This window comes from Diplotaxodon limnothrissa, linkage group LG7 (assembly GCF_057381915.1).
Source record: "Diplotaxodon limnothrissa isolate DT_005_m linkage group LG7, D_limnothrissa_male_GT1.1, whole genome shotgun sequence".
NCBI lineage: Eukaryota > Metazoa > Chordata > Actinopteri > Cichliformes > Cichlidae > Diplotaxodon > Diplotaxodon limnothrissa.
The window spans coordinates 35,683,325-35,702,240 of record NC_140602.1 but is presented as its reverse complement, the minus strand read 5'-3'; the positions used below and the strand labels follow the sequence as shown (position 1 = coordinate 35,702,240).

The following is an 18,916-nucleotide window of genomic DNA, read 5'->3' as shown; positions in this document are numbered from 1 at the left end:
CAAAGACAGAATTACAATACAAAGTCACACATTTACTAGGAAAAATGGCAAATTTACTAAAATTGGGGAAAACAAGGAAAAAGTTGCAGATTTCTTGGAATAAAACGTACGTAAAGCGTAAAATCGTGCTTATTAAACATTCTGCTTTTGAAAGGTTTCTGTAGTAACATGGACTTTCCTTGCTACTGCTGTCAGACTCCACAACAAAGACTTTGCAGCTGACCAAACATCCACCCATGTGCAATAACACTAAGTGCAATTCTCTTTTTCTGACAACACTGTATTTTCCCATGTGTGGGACTAATAAAGGTTATCTTATTTGACTCTTAGAGGCTACGAAGGACAAAATAAGGGGCAAAGAAGGACAAAATGAAAAATGTATAAGGAAAAACTGTCAATAAGATAAAATACAAGAAAAGCCCTCAAACTTATGAGAGCAAAGTCAGAAATTTTATTCAAAAAGTTGCAAAGCTAATTTAAAACTTTAAAAAAATCAGATAAGACTTTATTGATCCCACGGTGGGGAAATTTGCATTACCACAGCTCAGGTACCAATAGCAGACGAATGCAAAGAGTATACCAAGAATATAAAGTTAAGAAATACAAATACACATACATCCATACACACTAAATATACAGTCAGGTCCATAAATATTGGGACATCAACACAATTCTAACATTTTTGGCTCTATACACCACCACAATGGATTTCAAATGAAATGAACAAGATGTGCTTTAACTGCAGACTGTCAGCTTTTATTTGAGGGTATTTACATCCACATCAGGTGAACTGTGTAGGAATTTGGCATTTTGCATATGTGTCTCCCACTTGTTAAGGGACCAAAAGTAATGGGACAGAATAAGAACCGTAAATCAAACTTTCACTTTTTAATACTTGGTTGCAAATTCTTTGCAGTCAATTATAGCCTGAAGTCTGGAACACATAGACATCACCAGACGCTGGGTTTCATCCCTAGTGATGCTCTGCCAGGCCTCTACTTCAGTTCCTGCTTGTTCTTGGGGCATTTTCCCTTCAGTTTTGTCTTCAGCAAGTGAAATGCATGCTCAGGTGATTGACTTGGCCATTGCAAAGCAGTCCACTTCTTTCCCTTCAAAAACTCTTTGGTTGCTTTTGCAGTATGCTTTGGGTCACTGTCCATCTGCACTGTGAAGCGCCGTCCAATGAGTTCTGAAGCATTTGGCTGAATATGAGCAGAAAATATTGCCTGGAACACTTCAGAATTCATCGTGCTGCTTTTGTCAGCAGTCACATCATCAATAAATACAAGAGAACCACTTCCACTGGCAGCCATACATGCCCACGCCATGACACTTCCACCACCATGCTTCACTGATGAGGTGGTATGCTTAGGATCATCAGCAGTTCCTTTCCTTCTCCATACTCTTCTCTTCCCATCACTCTGGTACAAGTTGATTTTGTCTCATCTGTCCATAGGATGTTGTTCCAGAACTGTGACGGCTTTTTTAGATGTCGTTTGTCAAACTCTAATCTGGCCTTCCTGTTTTGGGGCTCACCAAAAGTTTACATCTTGTGGTGAACGCTCTGTGTTCATACTGCTGGAGTCTTCTCTTGATTGTTGACTTTGACACACATACACTTTCCTCTTGAAGAGTGTTCTTGATCAGGCCAACTGTTGTGAGGGGTGTTTTCCTCACCAGGGAATGGATTCTTCGGTCATCCACCACAGTTGTTTTCCATGGTCTTCCGGGTCTTTTGGTGTTGCTGAGCTCACTGGTGCATTCCCTTCTTTTTGAGAATGTTCCAAACAGTTGTTTTGGCTACGCCTGATCTTTTTGCTATCTCTCTGATGCATTTTGTTTTTTCAGCCTAATGATGGCTTACTTCACTGATAGCTCTTTGGATCTCATCTTGGCAGTTGACAGCAAAAGATTCCAAATGCAAATAGCTCACTTGAAATGAGCTCTGGACCTTTTATCTGCTCATTGTAATTGGGATAATAAGGGAATAACACACACATGGCCATGGAACAGCTGAGAAGCCAGTTGTCCCTTAACAAATGGGAGACACATATGCAAACTGTTGTAATTCCTAAACCGTTAACCTGATTTGGATGGTAAATGGTAAATGGCCTGTATTTATATAGCGCTTTACTAGTCCCTAAGGACCCCAAAGCGCTTTACATATCCAGTCATCCACCCATTCACACACTGGTGATGGCAAGCTACGTTGTAGCCACAGCTGCCCTGGGGCGCACTGACAGAGGCGAGGCTGCCGGACACTGGCGCCACCGGGCCCTCTGACCACCACCAGTAGGCAACGGGTGAAGTGTCTTGCCCAAGGACACAACGACCAAGACTGTCCAAGCCGGGGCTCGAACCGGCAAACCTTCCGATTACAAGGCGAACTCCCAACTCTTGAGCCACGATCGCCCGCTGTAAATACCCTCAAATAAAAGCTGACAGTATGCAGTTAAAGCACATCTTGTTTGTTTCATTTGAAATCCATTGTAATGGTGTATAGAGCCAAAAATCTTAGAATTGTGTCGATGTCCCAATATTTATGGACTTGACTGTACATTTATACATATACATACACAAATACATGCACACGTTCATACATATATAAGATGCATTATGCATGAGGTGGTAACCGTGGATGACCAATGGATGACCACAATGTCCAAGTGACTCATGACATCATGAGGAGGAGTTATAGAGTCTAACTGCTGTTGGGATGAATGATCTGCGAAAGCGCTCCTTCCTGCAGTGACGGTGTTTCAGTCTCTGACTAAAGGAGCTGCTCAGCGCACTCCCAGACTCATGCAGAGGGTGATGTGGGTTGTTCATGATGGATGTCACCTTTACTAACATCCTCCTCCCGCCCATCACCTCCACAGACTCCAGAGGACATCCCAGCACACAGCTAGAGCTCCGCACCAGTTTGCCAATCCTTCTCCTCCTGTCCCTGTTTGTGCATCCACTCCCCCAGCAGGCCACTGCGTAGAAAAAGGTGGATACTACCACAGTGTCATAAAATGTCCTTAACAGAGTACTGCAAAGGACCTCAGTCTCCTCAGCAGATGGAGTCGACTCTGGCCCTTTTTATACAGGCTGTCTGTACTGTATTTGTAGTCCAGTCCAGTTTATTGTTGAGGTTATCACCCGGGTACTTGTATGAGTCCACTATCTCAATGTCTTTTCCCTGGATGTTCACCAGTGTTGTAGGGGATGACTTCCTCCTGAAGTCTATGACCATCTCCTTTATCTTGCTAGGTTCTAGGTTCTTTATTATTATTTGTCACATGCATAGTTATACAAGTATAACACACAGTGAAATGTAGCCTGACACGCTCCTCGACATGTGCAAAAATTGGGGGGGGGGGTGTAGAGGAAGAACATTTTATATATACATATATATATATATATATATATACATATATATATATACACATATAGTATATACACTGGGTGAATGTGCAGTAGTAGCAGCAAGCAGGTGAATTCTGTACATTAATATGAATAGACATCTGACTATTTTACAGGATAGACAATATAAACATATTTAAAATTAAAGGAATTGAAATGTACATTGTGCCTTGGTTTAGTGTCTGGAAGAGTCCTGTCTCAGTCAATTATAGATGATGTGAGAGGGCGGGTGTGTGTGTTTAGGGCACGGATGGCTTGGGGATAGAAGCTCCTCTTGAGTCTCTCTGTCCTTGCCCGGAAGATGCGGAACCTTCTACCAGATTGCAGAAGTTGGAACAGTTTGTTGCCTGGATGGGACGGGTCCTTCAGTATCTGCGCTGCTCTAGTCCGGCATCTCCTGGTGTAGGTGTCCTGAAGCGGGGGGAGAGCAATCCTGCAGCAGCGTTCTGCTGTACGGATCACTCTCTGGAGAGCTTTTTGGTCCTTCACACAGCTGTTCCCGAACCACGATGTCATGTTCTGTGTGAGGATGCTCTCCACAGCGCCTGTATAGAAAATCCTGAGGATCTTTGGAGAGACCCTGAACTTCCTCAGTTGTCGTAGGTCATACAGGCGCTGCCTAGCGTTGATTTGGAGAGCATTGGTCTCACACCAGCCAACAAAGTCACTGATGACCCTCCTGTATTTCTGATCATTTCCGTCTGATACGCATCTAATGATGGCTATATCATCTGAGAACTTTTGTAGGTGGCAATGGTCTGAATTATAACAGAAGTCAGAAGTATACAGTCTGAACAAGAAGGGTGAGAGAACCGTGCCCTGTGGCGCCCTGCGTGCTGCAGATTACCACGTCGGACAACAGTCATGAAGCCTCACATTCTGTGGTATGTTGGTTAAGTAGTCAGTGGTCCATGCAGTCAGCTGTTTGCCCACTCTGGTTCCCTCCAGCTTCCCTAGTGTAGGCTGGTTGGTGTTGAAAGCACTGGAGAAGTCAAAAAACATGATCCTCACAGCGTTCCCCGCCTGCTCTAGGTGAGAGAGGGATTGCTGCAACAGGTACATGACAGCGTCATCCACCCCAATTCCAGACCAGTAGGCAAACTGCAAATCTAAAATTATTAAAATAAAACCTGAGTTGAACAGTAACATGAGGAATGTTACAACATGTCATAATTTATTTAATAAAGCCTAAAATGCAGAAGCAGTGTGTGAAAAACACACTGATTCAGTGACTTGTAGGACCACCTTTAGCAGCAATAACTTTAAGTAATCATTTTCTGACTTTATCAGTCTCGCACATGGCTATGGAGGAATTTTTTTTTCTTTTCCTGTACTGCACCAATCAGACAGAGTACTGGACACCCTCACATACTGCTTCTTGTCTGTCATGTGCTCAGTAATATAGCTTCTCTCTCAGCAGCAGCCGCTGAGGAATCTCCCAAACAACGTGAATCCGATAACTTGAGAACTAGATGACATAGCAGCTGCAAATTGATACCAAAGATCTACTCAAGGTCAAGTTTTATGAAAATCTTGTAAGTGTGATCACTTCAGGTGATGCAGTATTTTGAAATTGATACCATAGGTATATCTACTTGGAGGCTGTGGGTAGCACTGACAGCAGCCAATATGTTTACTTTCTCCAGATGTGTACTCTGGATTGTTCTAGTACTGAATGTCTCTCTAGTAAAACTAATATGAGGCACAGCTAACCGTCTTTAGGCATTAGTCCAGTTGAACTGCATCTAATATATGCATGGGAAATTGAGGATACCTGTGGTTAAATGGTAAACAGTAACTCTCAACAGCAACTTAATTTAACAGTAGGTTTTGTTGTCCGCCAGAGGGCGCAAGCCGGACATTATCGGTGTTAAACACAGTGGAGAAGAAGGTCAGATATCTCTTAATATAAGAACTCTCGCTCTATCGACTTCTGGTTTGATAGGGGGCGCTCATGAGATGGTTCTGGTAACGAGTCGATATTATATAATTTCGAATTCATTATTATTGCCTTGGAGAACAAAAGTAAAATAACATTTTGGCTGTTTATGTAGAAGCATTTGCAAACGATTGCTTTAGCCGTTTCGTTATAATTACTCCTATTATCTGAGGTCTTGGTCGTGTGCGCCATCTGCTGGCAACCTTCTAAACTCCAGTTCATTTCTACACAATGTTTTTAACAGGAAGTAGACTCTCTTCCAAGTTATCGCCTCTGGTTGGGTGTCCGGTAGTTCCTCCTGGGTTTGAGTTGTCTGGGAAACCCGCCATGTACGGGCTCTGCTTTTCAAGGAGGTTTGCTGAATAAACAGTGCTGAATATTTGGTCCACCCCGGCTTGTTTAGCTCCTAGGGATAGATGACGAGCTAGCCGACCGAGTACCTCGCGTTTAAAGTCAGATATAATCCGGTGAAGGTTGACCTAAAATCCGACATGACCCAACAAGCTGCGGCTCTGCAGACCTACAACAACGAGCTGGTCAAATGTGAGTGAGCCTATTTACTGTCAATAACACATTGGACTGATTAGCATAACAGTGTTAGCGGCTTAAATTTAAATTGTAGTATACTTACTGGTTAATATATAAATTAAGCATATTTGCCTAGTAAATGACTATTGCGCTTTAATTTCGCAAGAGAATATGTAGACCAAGCATATTGTAGCCTGCACTGTCACCAGAGAACAATACTCGGGTTTACTTATTGTGTTAAATTCTATTGTGTTCTCCTTATGTGTGTTTTGTAGCATTTTTATTCAGATGGCTTGTCTTGTCATATTGGGTTTATTTTAATGAGCTATTCTGCGGCCGGAGTGGATTCTTTGGGGAGCCAGTGTTCTGGTCCCAGCTTGCAATGTTAACACCCTTGTGTTAAAGAAAGTTTGCTGCCTGTAATTTTGTCTAAAACCGATAAAAGTCCTTTTTTTTGAGAGGTTAACCTGTGATTCTGCACCTCGCCTAATAATCTGATTAACCTCCTCAGATCACCTTTAACCCTTTGCGCTCCACACTGGCGCAAATGGCGTTAACAGGTATCAGCTCTGAGTGCTTGCAGCAGTCAATTTGACACTTTTTCTTCTTCTCTCAAAAGTTTTAGAAGATAAAAGACCAGTGAAGCTGAAGCTTGTCACATGTCAGGTGTTGGTTAATCTGTTTCTGGTCTGCTGGAATTAGGGAAGCACTAATCCTACTTTTTTAGTCCAAGTGGCTAAACCATTTCACTCACTCACTCAAATGAAAATTAAGACCAGTAAATTCATATCGCGATATAATTTGAAGCATGTGCGGTAACGATATATATCACGATATATTCTTTTCTTCCATATAACGTATTTTCCATACTATAAGGCACACTTAAAATCCTTTAATTTTCTCAAAAATTGAGTGTGCCTTATGTATGAATTCTGGTTGTGCTTACTGACCTTGAACCGATTTGGGCGTGCAGAAATCTGTTAAAAAATGTTTTAGTACAACTTTGGTAAGCTGCACTGCTTGATGGATTGTCAGAGCATTACAGCTGCAGTCGTGAGGAGCTTCGCGGAGTAATCTGGGTCCAAAACTCCGTCTGCTTCAGGTCCCAAAGTCAAACAAACACTAAGAGTTAAAAACGGTCTAAATCCTTTCATCTTTAATTAAATCATCAGCGTTTCTGCTTTATCGGGTGTAACAATTAAGTTTTACATCCATGAAAACAGAATTTATTAAATTTAACGGAGTTAGAAGTTAACAGGAAGTTAGCTCGCTAGTTTCCACCTAAACATGACATACCATGTTCTGACTGAGAGATTTTTGAAACTAATTCAAACGTACAGCTCTGCTACCACTTCCAACATAAATGAAGACAGAAAACTAAACAGCAGTGGCGTTTGCAGGGTTACTGAAGTTGGACTACCTGGTATATAATGTTGTGCTACGTGACTGCTAGCGACACAGCTATGTTAGCATAACATTAGCACAGTGAAGCTGGAGGATGAACGCCAACTTTTTTCCACTCGATAAAAGTTAACGTGAGGGATTCTGGTGGTCAGGGACAAATGCAATCACATAGCAGGATGCTATACACGGGCCAAACTTCAGTCAGGAGAACAACTGAGATCATTCATCCACAATACGAGGTTTGTCATTAATATACTGCAACAACATGGGGATAGAGCAGCTGCGAGAGAATTCAACATTAATGAATCACTGTTACGGAAGTGGAGGAAGCGCAGTTTTTGGCTTTCCCCATATTTCAAAAGTGCTTCATCTCTTTGCTATGACTGTGGCCCGCCATAATTTGCAGATGATAATGGTTTTAGCTGCTGCAATGCTTTCGACCAAAACAGGCGCAGCTTGATGACATCATCAACGAGCGATAGAGCGGTATAGTCAAAATCTCTATCATTGGCCAAATTTATACAGTTTCTATTGTATATCGTTTATATCGCCCACCCCTAGTTTACTGTATCCATGTCTGTGTTTGGGCTGCGTAATTATGGCAGAAATCATCTGTCTGAGTCCCGAGGAGATCTACTGAGGCTCTAGTTTAATCCCACCTTTCCCTCTCGATCAGGTATTGAGGAGCTTTGCTCGAAGCGGGATGAGCTGAACCGACAGATCAAGCAGGAGGAAGAGGAAAAGGAGCGGCTGCAGCACGACATCCGTGTCCTCTCGGAGAAGCTGAGCCGAGTCAACGAGAGCCTGACGCAGAGACTCGCCGCACGCGCCACCTTCGACCGCACCATCGCCGAGACGGAGGCTGCATACACCAAGGTGTGTCAATGACCGAGCCTGCAGTGGTTTTCATATGCTGAGTTTTTGTTTACACAGGTATTTATAAAGGCAAAATTTAAAAAAATTTAAATTCATGTGGCTCTTCTGCAAAGTTAATCAATATCACATAACAGGTGCATGGCGAATGGAGAACAAACGGAGCTCTGCATAACAGCAAACCCAGCAAGAATTTCCATGTTGATTGATGTTCTGTATTATATATTATTCTGCATTATACGGAGGTTTCTTCCTGTTAAAAGGGAGTTTTTCCTTCCCACTGTTGCCAAGTGCTTGCTGATAGGTCATCTGATTGTAGGGTCTTTGTAATATAAAGGATCTTATGTAGTCACACCATGGCTGCTTCTACCTTGTGACAGAAATGTTATTTCTAACTCAAAATAGCAAGTAATTTTTGGCACAACAGCCTCATACCACAACTGCTTCTCACCCAAGTTTGCTGGGTAATACCAGCTGCAGACGTTCGGAGGAAGGAGAGGCGGGGGTGGGATACCTTTATTAGTGCATGAGTAATGGATCAGTGGTTATAAGGTGTTAAAACAATAGCTGTTTGTTGGACTGTCTGCATCAACCAGAAAAGCTCTGTCTCAAGCGTTGATTCAAGAACTAATTAAAAGTTGGGTATGGCCACAGAAGCTTTTGGCTGCTGTACTGGATGTCAGTAAGATCCCACCTGCTGATGCTGAACTCCCTTTGTGCTCTCACTTAATCACTGTAAACAAACACTCCTGAGCTGCTCTGATTAAAAAGCAACAAATTGGCCAAGCCTGGACCCCTTCTTTAATTGCTTCTAAAGTGCACCCCACACTTCCTCTGAGTTTCTGCACAAGTTAGTTCATGTTGTTTTGTTTTTACTCCTGCAGATATTGGAGAGCTCCCAGTCTCTCCTGAGCGTCCTAAAGCAGGAGGCAGGAAACCTCAGTAAAGCCACGGAGCCTCGGAGGACGGAGCACTGAAGGCGAGGAGCAAAACTGTGCACCTGACCTCACCTGACTGTGGCTTCTGAGGCAGTTTATTCCCCACTTTGGACTAATTTTTAATATATTTAAACCTTTGTTGTAAGTTTCTGGATTCAATAAATGTATTTCCTAACATTTTCTTTGTGTTAAAACTCCAATTTGTTTGTTTTGCTTGTTGAGTGAGAGGCATAGGCATAGTTCTCATTCAGCTTAATTGGCATTCTCCAGAGACCACCAGCAGAGTCTGGAGATGCTGTGGCAGACTTCACACCGTATGACACGTGATGGGTTTGGCAGTGGGTCAATTGGTATTTTGGGAAAGCATATTGTTGGTGAATGCCAGTGTCAAGTAGAGTGGTGACTCCTGGGATCTCTTCAACACTCTGCCATGACCAGTTGGGGTGAGGGGAGGAAGACTACCTGTGCAAGTTGAGGAGAGCGCGATGGTTTCTACTCAGTTCACCAAACAATTCCTCTTCTTTTGGGGGACGCTGTCGCCTCTTTAGTGCACCTTTTGTCACCTTTATTCTGTTTGCATGGCTCCAAAAGGGCTGCTTCTACCCACTGAGGGTTTTTTTTCCTATTTGTGTTCTAGATTAATGTCCTTGTTTTGTTGTGTATAAAAATGTTTGTTCCCATGTGGTTCATCCACCACTTTAGACTTATTAGAACTGAGATTTCTAACAGGTTTTGTTTTTTAAGGGATTTAAGCTTATTTTTTCCCCATCAGACATTCCCAAATAATAAAGTAACCCATATGCGTAGAAGTCATACTTGGCGCATAGTTTAATTCATAGACAAGAAAGGCTAGAGCACTCGCATTTCTTCAAGTCTTCTATTTATTGAGCTTTCATTTGTACAAGTATGACATCACTTTTTTTTTTTCACTTGCCCAAATCATTGACAATAACTTTACAGTAAGCACATCTGCTGCGATGTAGATTTACAGACGAGAGGAGGGTGGAAAGTAAAAGATGAGCAAGCTTTCTACCACAGTGTTGCTACAGAGTGACCAACACAAACTGCTCATTTTGCATCGGGCATAGACAAAGACAGGGTTGGGACACTGCGGCAAGAGTCGGTGTGTACACTTCAGAAGCGCTAAAGTTGAGTGTTGCGTCTCTGGCCATCAGAAAAGTTCTTGCTGGTGCCATTTAAGACGAGATCAGTGAAGTTTGCCCACAGTTTGGTCCTTCAGTTCACAGAGAGAGCAAAAAGAGTACCGCAGAGTGGGTTTTGGTCAACAGAGGCAGCAGTTACCACAGGTTGATGGATCCACAGGTGTGTCATGTGACCATTAGCCACAATTCCAAAGGAGGTCCAAGCAGGGCTCAGTTAAAGGGGACCCGCAATGCTTTTATGGTCATAAACTCTGAGAGACAAAAGTTTGTTTAAAACATTCAGTTTCTAGCAGTTTTTTCTACTCTTGGTTCTATTTGATATCAGAAAGCATGGATATCACTAGTATGGTCATCTCGAGCACAGAGGCCCCTCCCACCTGTGGTTGCTTGTGAGGGGCAGCCAATCAGAAGTAAGCTGCAGTTAAATCAGCTCATTTCAGACTAAGAATTACTTTAACCTCTCTATCATGCACAGCTATTCTGGTAGGGTCCACAAATAAGAATATGGAAATGAGCATTATGGGTCTCCTTTAATCAGTGTGTTTGGAGGATTTATATCCATGCCTACAAATCAAGCATACTTAACATTTTTTTGGTGTTTTCGTTTACATACCCAAGATTTTTGTGTTTCAAGCAGTTTTCATTCATTTCCTCTCATATGATAGAGCACTCTGTAAACACCACAGTGAACAACAAGTTTCAATCAGTGGTCCTCGCTTTTTCTGAGGTGATCCTTGATTATCTGTTGTCTTTGATCATGAGACGCACCGTAGTCGAGTTTCTGCAGATTGTGTTTGCACAGCTACAAGTGACAGGGAATTGTCGAGTGTATTGGAGGATATTGGAGAGATTATTGGGTTAGCAAGGTATAATCCAGCGTAGTTTTTAGTGTTTTCAGAGGTGGCTTTCTTTTAGTAACAAAAGCCAGACACATAACCCAATCCAGAGCAGCCAACCTCACGAGTTTTGATTTCAGAATTTACTGATTCACTTTTAGGCTTTATTTCCCTGGCATGGAGGTTCAATGGGCTAAATTTGGCTTTTTGCTCTTGAACTAGGCTTAAACTATATCTGGTAAACTAAATTTAAAGGTGATCTGTATTCCAAGTTCATATATTTTATACCTTCAATCTTGTGAGTGCCATATTACCACTACCACTGAATGAAGCTCTGCTTTCAAGTTACAGCAGCACAAACTGTGCATTTTCTTCTAGCAGGAATTTGCACAGATTTGGTTGGTGATGGAAAAAACTGATTTCCTCTTCTATTACTTCATCAGGCCGAGTACCCTTTAATGTTTAAATGATTTTCTGCAGAAAGGCTCTCTTGACTAAGCAGCACCAGGGAAGACTTCTGGGTCTTTTTGTAAGTTTTCTCTCTTTTCATATCTAAAATATTAGCAGGATATGCTCAATTGATTGATTTTGTGCAGAATGAAAGCCAAAGTGTGTCCAATGCCTCCTTGTACGTGAGTGCGCACACAGGCTGAAGCAGAAAGCTTGGACTAATAAAGGAAGCTGATAACTGCTGTTGTGAAAGCTTTTATCGCTTGATTGGGAATTGAGGCTTTGTCAAGCCACATAACACAAAGAAAGTCCAGCTATTTTGAACCAGACCAAGTAAAATGTATACTGCAATAGATGGAAATGTGTTCATTATTACTAACTTTTTGCCAGTTTGAGACCTTTTCAGAGAAATGTATTGAAGGTCAAATCCAGCCATGCTAAAGTTTGGAGAAACAATAACAGGGCTCACTGTTCAATGTGATGTTTTCTGGTAAGCTGATAATCATACCACAGGAAATTTATTGAAAAAAAAATTACATTCAGTCTTCTGAAACAGAAGCAGTGCTGAGCAGTCACATTGAGCGCATGAAGTAAACATCCAAAGTTCGTGGTTCTTTCAAATCGGTGTACACCAGCAGGGGGTTGGAGAGATTTTGTAGGCGGACAAAGATGAAGTCCCTGTGGACCTGTGTGGCGAAACTGCACTTCGGGCTGCTGTTTTTGGTCACAGTGACAAGGCCAAACAATCGTAAGACTAGAGTGGCAAAAGAAAACAAAGTGGTCATGGCATTCATCACGATGCATTCAATTGTGTGTGGCTGAAGAGTTTCATTTCAAATTTTAATTCATTCATGCCGACTGAGACATGGGATTGAAATTAGAAATGCACAGATTATCCCCACCTTTTTTCTTTCAGAATATCTAAATATCAATCAGTGCAATCTAAACTGATATATCAGTCCACCCCAATCAAAACCCTGACTTAGACTTAAGTCAGGCTTTTCTTTGAAATGTAACTCTTCAACCAAATTTAGGTTGGTGACAAATTAAAGGAAAAGCCTGAACCCTTTAACCCCATATATGCCCTCAGGGGGCAATTTTGCTGGCATGGTTGATGGAAGTGGTCTCTTACAGGATGATAATGCCCTTCCCCGATCTTGAAAGGAAACAGGTGGGATGTCACTGAATGGATTAATGAGGATGACATCATTAAGAATCAAGTGCTACAGTCTCCAACGTGTTAGATGACATCATCGTGTTTTGGAGGCACGTCATTGAGACGCTTTTAACCTTCTCCTCTAATTTGTCACCAGTCTGTAGGCTTCTCATTCTTTTAAGTGCACATTTCCTCTACAGCCCACTCTTACTTCCTCATGAGGTGCAAAACAAAGCTAAAAGCATGACAGTGCAAAGACATCTATCAACCAAGACTCCCGGACGAAACATATAAGTTGTAAATCCATCAGAGAGAAAGACAAAGCTCCTGACGGCAAAGAAACAAATTGCATCTGATTGGAGAAATAAAATGTAAAAAAATACATGAAATAATAAGCAGAAGAGATGAATCCCAGTGGAGACAGTACAACAATACTGGCCGAAGAGTGGATGCGAGGCCTTTACAGGAACTCTTTAATCAGTTGGCATTATGAGCATATAAAAATATGAATAATAAAAAAAAAAAAAAAGACAGACACACACAGACACACTTTCATTCTTTCTCACAAAACGCCTTTTTTTTTTTTCTTTTAATGATCAATCACAATCACTGTTGCCTTCAAAGTGGACCGCCTTCTTTCCCTGTGGAATGTGAAAGTAGATGAGGTCCGACTGGTCTGGCGGGGATCTTTCGGAGCCCTCACCAGCAAACATCTGTACAAAAAACCAAAAACAAACAAAACGACCCCCCCCCCTCAAAAAAAAGCAGATTTCAGACATGCAAACTTCAACGTTAAGCAGGAATAAATACACAAAGAGCTGAGGAAAGGCATCGGGAGGTCTACCAGCTTTCCAGAGCAGATATACGGACACGTGATTTCAGCAATACGGACATACAGACATTGTTGGCCAAGGTCACTTTATCAAGCATTTAATAAGGAATGAGAGGTGCTACTGATCCCGGGGCGTGGGGTGCATATGTTTCCTCCCTCGTCACATGAAGAAGTGAAGCGTGTTGAAGTTTGCTTGCCAAAAAAAAAAAAATCCAGCAGCTTCAATCAGTACATAGTCTGCCAGAAAATATACAAAACCTAACAAAAAAAAAAAAAAAGGCATAGAGAAGCTTTACAGTAAGACAGAACCAACAGAAGTGCTGGACTCAAATCAAAACATGCGGATAAAAAAAGAAAAAAAAAAGAGAACAAAGAAATGCATTTGTGGCACCCTTTCACCATTTTTATGTGTATCTGCCGCCAATCTGCTGTAATGACACGCTTCCACGATAACACTGAACTCTGTCGGCTCCTTCCCTCGTCGACATCCTCCAAAAAGAATAAAATAAAATAAAACCTGAAGCTAAATTTGAACCTCGAAAGCAGCAAAAACTTCTACAGCGTGGCAAGGAGGAAGATTCTGGACGCTGACAGATCAACTGTCTGTTAGAGGATCACGGGTTGGGAAAGACAGCCCAGCTGCTTTTTTTTTTTTTTTTTTTTCCTTCTTCTTTTCTTTTTAAGATTTGTTGCTTCAGCTTCAGAAAGAAGGTGGGCATTGAACGCCAGCCACCCGGCAGCTCCAATGCGCAGCTGGTAACGTGGCGTGTGGCGGTGCCGTGGCAGGAAATCAGCCAGAAAAACAAAAATAAAACACCCATGTTTCCTGTCTGGTCAGGAAGATGTGCTTATAGTCGGCTGGAGTGTCGAGGTGGAGGCAGTCTGGTCCCACGGGTGAGATGCTGCGATGCTACTGTACAGCTGATTGGTCAGGCAGATCAGAAGTAAAGAGCGGGCTCACTGCTGTAGTCTGTGAGGGAGGAGCTGTCCGCCGGCGTGAGCTGAGAGAAAAGAGAAAGAAATACTTTGAATTAGATAAAGTTATGTAATCTAAGATACCCTACAATAAAGAAAGAATAGAAAGAATCAAACTACTATATGAGTTTTGGTGCAGCCCCTCAGTTCACCTTCTGTCCTCTACTTTTAAGTCACCTTTCTTCTGATTGGCTGCCCCTTTACAGACATAAGGCTGGAACAGCAGGTGGGCGGGGCCTCAGTGCCTAAAATGACTATATTAGGCACTAGAGATGAGTTTGGTTGCAAGATGAGCAGATCTATTCCCCAACTGGTTGACATGTGGTCGCTGGAGGTTGCTGCAATCACTAGAATGAAGTTGGTCACACTGAAATCTTGCATGCGATTGCTTTGTTTGCTAGCAGGTTGCTGTGATTACCAGTAGTTTGCTTCTTATCTTCAAATGTTTGCAGACAAATTGAAAAAGTGTAACTGAGACCATTCACCTTCTGGAATGTGCTGGCTGTAGTTTCATAGAGTAAAGGACGAGTGTCTGAAGATAAGAGAGCAACTTCAATGCAAACTACAGGCGGTTAAGGCAATCTGCAAGTGACCAAAATAATCACACAGAGGTTTACAGTGCAGCATCCTCTCTTAAACCAATTTCACCCAGCAACTGCCAGCATCCAATTGCCAACCAGTCTCTATGCCTCTGAATGAAGATTCATGGGTAATAGGAAAAGAAAAACACTGTCTGAAACTGTTTGTTCAATGCATTCTGAAGCCTGAACCTTTCCTAATCATCACATTAAATGTATCACCTACAACTCTATAAAATGATGCCGTGTATAACAGTCTGAATTGCTGAAGTATCACAAGTTTCAGTTTAGGACCCAGTACCTTAATGTGCCATCTATAATCAATAATCCATCTATAATTTTAACCAAAATTCATTAAATCATAAGATGGCAACATACCAACTTTCATGGATGTAAAATATGCTGCTTTTCTCTGTTTCATATATTTGTAAATCAAATACTTTGAGTTGATCGATGGAGGTGAAAAACAGGGGGTCACATCTCCTCCTGTGGAGTCTGAAACCCAACTTTAAGTATGGCAGCTGAAGGCGTTTCCCTCACCATGACCTCCTCAGTTCTCTGTGTCTGCTGGGAGGCGGCATCCTCCTGGTTAATGCCGTCATCGTGTTTGTGCTCCTGCCAGGCACTGAAGTCCACCGAGTGCTTGGGAATGTAGCTGGACAGATCTGCAGACAAAAATAAATAAATAAGACTAAAACACATTAGATATTAACTGTGTAACTTCCCCCCTGCATTTTTATTTTTATCCAAGTCATTCCGACATTTAGGTTTTCAAGTGTGTTTTTGGTATAAAGAATGCGAGCTGCTTTTAATGACTGTGCTTTATGAGATACAGTATGTGAATACACTGTTGTTAAATCATTACAGTGGCCACTGTTTCTTGGAGGATGAAGTTGTTTCACACAATAGGTTGCTTCAGCCCTGCTGCACCACAGTGGAGACTGTGACAGCAGAGTTCTTAGAAACATTGGTTTTATTTTAATTACTAAGCAACGCCAAAGACTTTTGCACAGCCTCAGTAGAGGTTGAAGAGGGGCGTAACATAATCTGGTGATTTAGAGCTACAATTATGAGCTTCCTTATTGATTTCCCAGTGGCAAAGCACAATATAGTTCATTATGTAACCCAGAGGAGACACGATAGTCATCACGTTTAACAAACATACAAAAATCACCGGTTCAATTTTTTTTCTTTTTTACCTAAAAAGGCCAAAAATGCTGCTATTACAGGATCCACTTGTTAGCTGAAGGGCTTATTATATCTGAGTGAGTCAGCTGCTCTCAGATGTAGTAAACAGGGCAGCCAGTAGGGGGCTCTGCCATCACACCTATTGTGGCTTACATACTCACTTTACCTCCATACAAATGAGGAGGAGGATGATGGCAAAACAAAGCAGTAATGACCTGATTGGACTAGCTTTGCACTTTACACAGCATCTTCCCTTCCTTCTGCACATCGGCAGCTCTCTTTAATCTCTGGAAGCGCTCGCAAATTCTTCAGTTTTGAAATCTGCTGTTTTATTAATATGAACTTGCAGAATGCTAAAAGCTTGATAAAACTGGATATATGCATGTAGGTAAGTAGTCAGATTAGCAGTCTGATCTTTCAGTGCCATTTTGCCCAGATATATAAATACCCCCAAAAAACCCAAACAAACTAAACCAGCCCCCTTTAAAAAAAAAAAAAAAAAAGAAAAAAAAAAAAAGATAAAAATACCACTAGCCTATCCTCAGTTCATTTAGGATGCGAATGCACTTCACCATTTTAATCTCTGCTCCACATGCAGTGTTTTTTAGTGCTAAACCTTTAATTCTGTTAACATCTGCTTTATCTAATTTGCATCAGAATGTGGCACGTGCTCTGTCTGGTAGGTGTTTTTGCCTAAATTAATTTTGAATAAACCTAAAAGCATAGCTATGTTGGCAACAATTAACATGATTTTTAACTCATTCTAAAATTATTATGAGGCTACACATATGGCAAATATGCTCGCACTGAAAGCCTAAAGCCTTAAAGATGAAAACTGACCAAACATGCTCATGCAGACAGGCTAGCCTGATGTTTTTAAGTGATATAACTTGTCATGATAAGCAAACTGCTGTAAAGGTTTTAAGTTAATCTGGGGGCAGCTCACAGTAAAAGTTCAGTAAATGCAGCTCAAGAGTGAAGACAAAGTAGGGGTGTGTTTTTTAAAGGTAGTTAATTTCTCCCACTACTAAAAATACTGGATCAATCATGAAAGGTGATTCGCTTTGATAAGTTTGATTTACATGGCTGGTCGCTTGCAAACTCTCCAGGCACTGGTTGCCTAGGTAACCCTCTAACGTCTGAAGTGAGAATTTAAAACTAAAACTAAAACTGAAAAAGTTCGTCCTTGCAAACAAAAAACTTGCAAGATAAGTGCGACTGCAAATGCACTTATCTTGCAAGCTGTGCCATTAAGTACAATCTGAGCCAGTGGATTTTAGGGTACATTGTGTTGATGATAAATAAAATAATAATAATCCTCATCGTCATCCTCTGAGGAACATGAGTATATGAAGGAGATTTGACAGCCAGCTCTTCTTTGTCTCACAAAATCTCACCGTTGCTGTTGGTGGTGTGGGAGGGCGAGCCGGTCAAACTGGCTCGAGGGATGTGGATCCGTCCTACCATGCTTGGCTGTTCGTCTGCCAACTTCTCATCTTGTTTGTCCTCCTCTTCCTCCTCCCCGCTGTCCCACACGCTGCTTTCTGATGGATACTCGTAGGTGCTCTGGAGGCTGGACTCATTGAAGGAGATCTTCAGCTGAAAGATGTGCAGAAAAATGGGTGTGATCACCTGCTGTTCTTTTTAAACATCTGTACTTACGAATATTTAAACTCTTAAAATATAAAGTCCTTTGCTGTAAATCCACATGGTCATACATGTATGTTTCATGTTGAGTGAAACATACATGTATGACCATTATCAAAGAGCTCAGTTCCTGTCTCCTAACTTGATGTTTTTGCGAAGATATGATGTGAAATGTCCAATTATGCCCCACAATATCCTGCAATAAATATAAAGAATCTTTCCAAAAGTTCCCGGATTTGGATCAGGAGCATCTACACAAATTAATCTCTTCTAAATTGGAGTAACTTCCTATCTTTAGTAAAAAAAAGAAAAAGAATACCAATCCCTTGGTTATCTGCTTGGAAATACTCCTAATGCTAACAAACACACCAATAACACCTCATCACCAGATTCAGCATCTCACTCAAGCGTTTTTGTTTGAAATCAACATTGAGCTTCTTGTAATCACTTTCTACAACTGAAATACCTCAAATTCTACCAACATGCATTTATTTACTTCCTGGCAGAATAATTTGATGCAACGCCGCCTTGACTTATAAACCTGATTTGTTTACAGGCCAAACTTCTCCTTTCCCAGCACAGATTTGAACTTGACACTCGCAGCAGGCTCCTTCAAGAAGGCTTCGTTTTACGAGCCCAGTTAAACTGAACAGGTTATTACTTCCTTATTGCTGCGTAATTATACTGTCGATACTGAGCATCGCGTGTCTCAGTCATTTGATGACACTGCAGTCATGGCAGTTTAACTCGATGCAAACCCACTTCTTCATAACTTATTCAGCAAAGCTTTTAATTAGGATTCCTGCAGAGCCAGCTGCAGTTTGTTCACTCATCTGAGGCTACGTGTGCTGTACTTTGTGTGCCCTCTAAGTGGGACAGGTGGCAGCCTTGCAGGAGCTCGAGGGCCTGTGATTGATTGTCTCAGAGTATGCGGCGAAACGCGCCTGTCTGGCAATGCTTCAGAGGCTTGCAAACACAGATCTGCGGGGTGAGACGAGCCC

General features: G+C 41.7%; 2 protein-coding genes across 2 annotated transcripts in view; one reads left to right on the top strand and one right to left on the bottom strand.

The window, feature by feature from the left end:
- The first annotated feature begins 5,661 nt into the window (after window positions 1–5,661).
- Window positions 5,662–9,237, top strand: ssna1 (Sjogren syndrome nuclear autoantigen 1). Its single transcript, XM_085358004.1, has 3 exons — window positions 5,662–5,890; window positions 7,956–8,155; window positions 9,037–9,237. Exons 1-3 carry the CDS (start codon window positions 5,839–5,841, stop codon window positions 9,127–9,129), a joined length of 345 nt encoding a protein of 114 aa, XP_085214130.1. The 5' UTR covers window positions 5,662–5,838; the 3' UTR covers window positions 9,130–9,237.
- Window positions 9,238–14,233: 4,996 nt separating this feature from the next.
- Window positions 14,234–18,916, bottom strand: part of tprn (taperin) — a 29,907-nt gene continuing 25,224 nt past the window's right edge. The window contains exons 2-4 of the mRNA XM_085358003.1: window positions 17,666–17,867; window positions 15,621–15,745; window positions 14,234–14,528 (exon numbers count right to left, since the gene is read on the bottom strand). Of these exons, the coding sequence (XP_085214129.1) occupies window positions 14,466–14,528; window positions 15,621–15,745; window positions 17,666–17,867 (390 nt within the window). The 3' untranslated portion in view covers window positions 14,234–14,465. The remainder of the gene's footprint in view (window positions 14,529–15,620; window positions 15,746–17,665; window positions 17,868–18,916) is intronic.

What these genes read in the sequence shown, in the direction of transcription:
- ssna1 (XM_085358004.1), top strand. Translation starts at nt 5,839, where the DNA reads ATGACCCAACAAGCTGCGGCTCTGCAGACCTACAACAACGAGCTGGTC. An exon ending in CAACAACGAGCTGGTCAAAT is followed by an intron (nt 5,891 to 7,955) that starts GTGAGTGAGCCT and finishes CCTCTCGATCAG; the next exon opens with GTATTGAGGAGCTTTGCTCG. An exon ending in CGGAGGCTGCATACACCAAG is followed by an intron (nt 8,156 to 9,036) that starts GTGTGTCAATGA and finishes TTACTCCTGCAG; the next exon opens with ATATTGGAGAGCTCCCAGTC.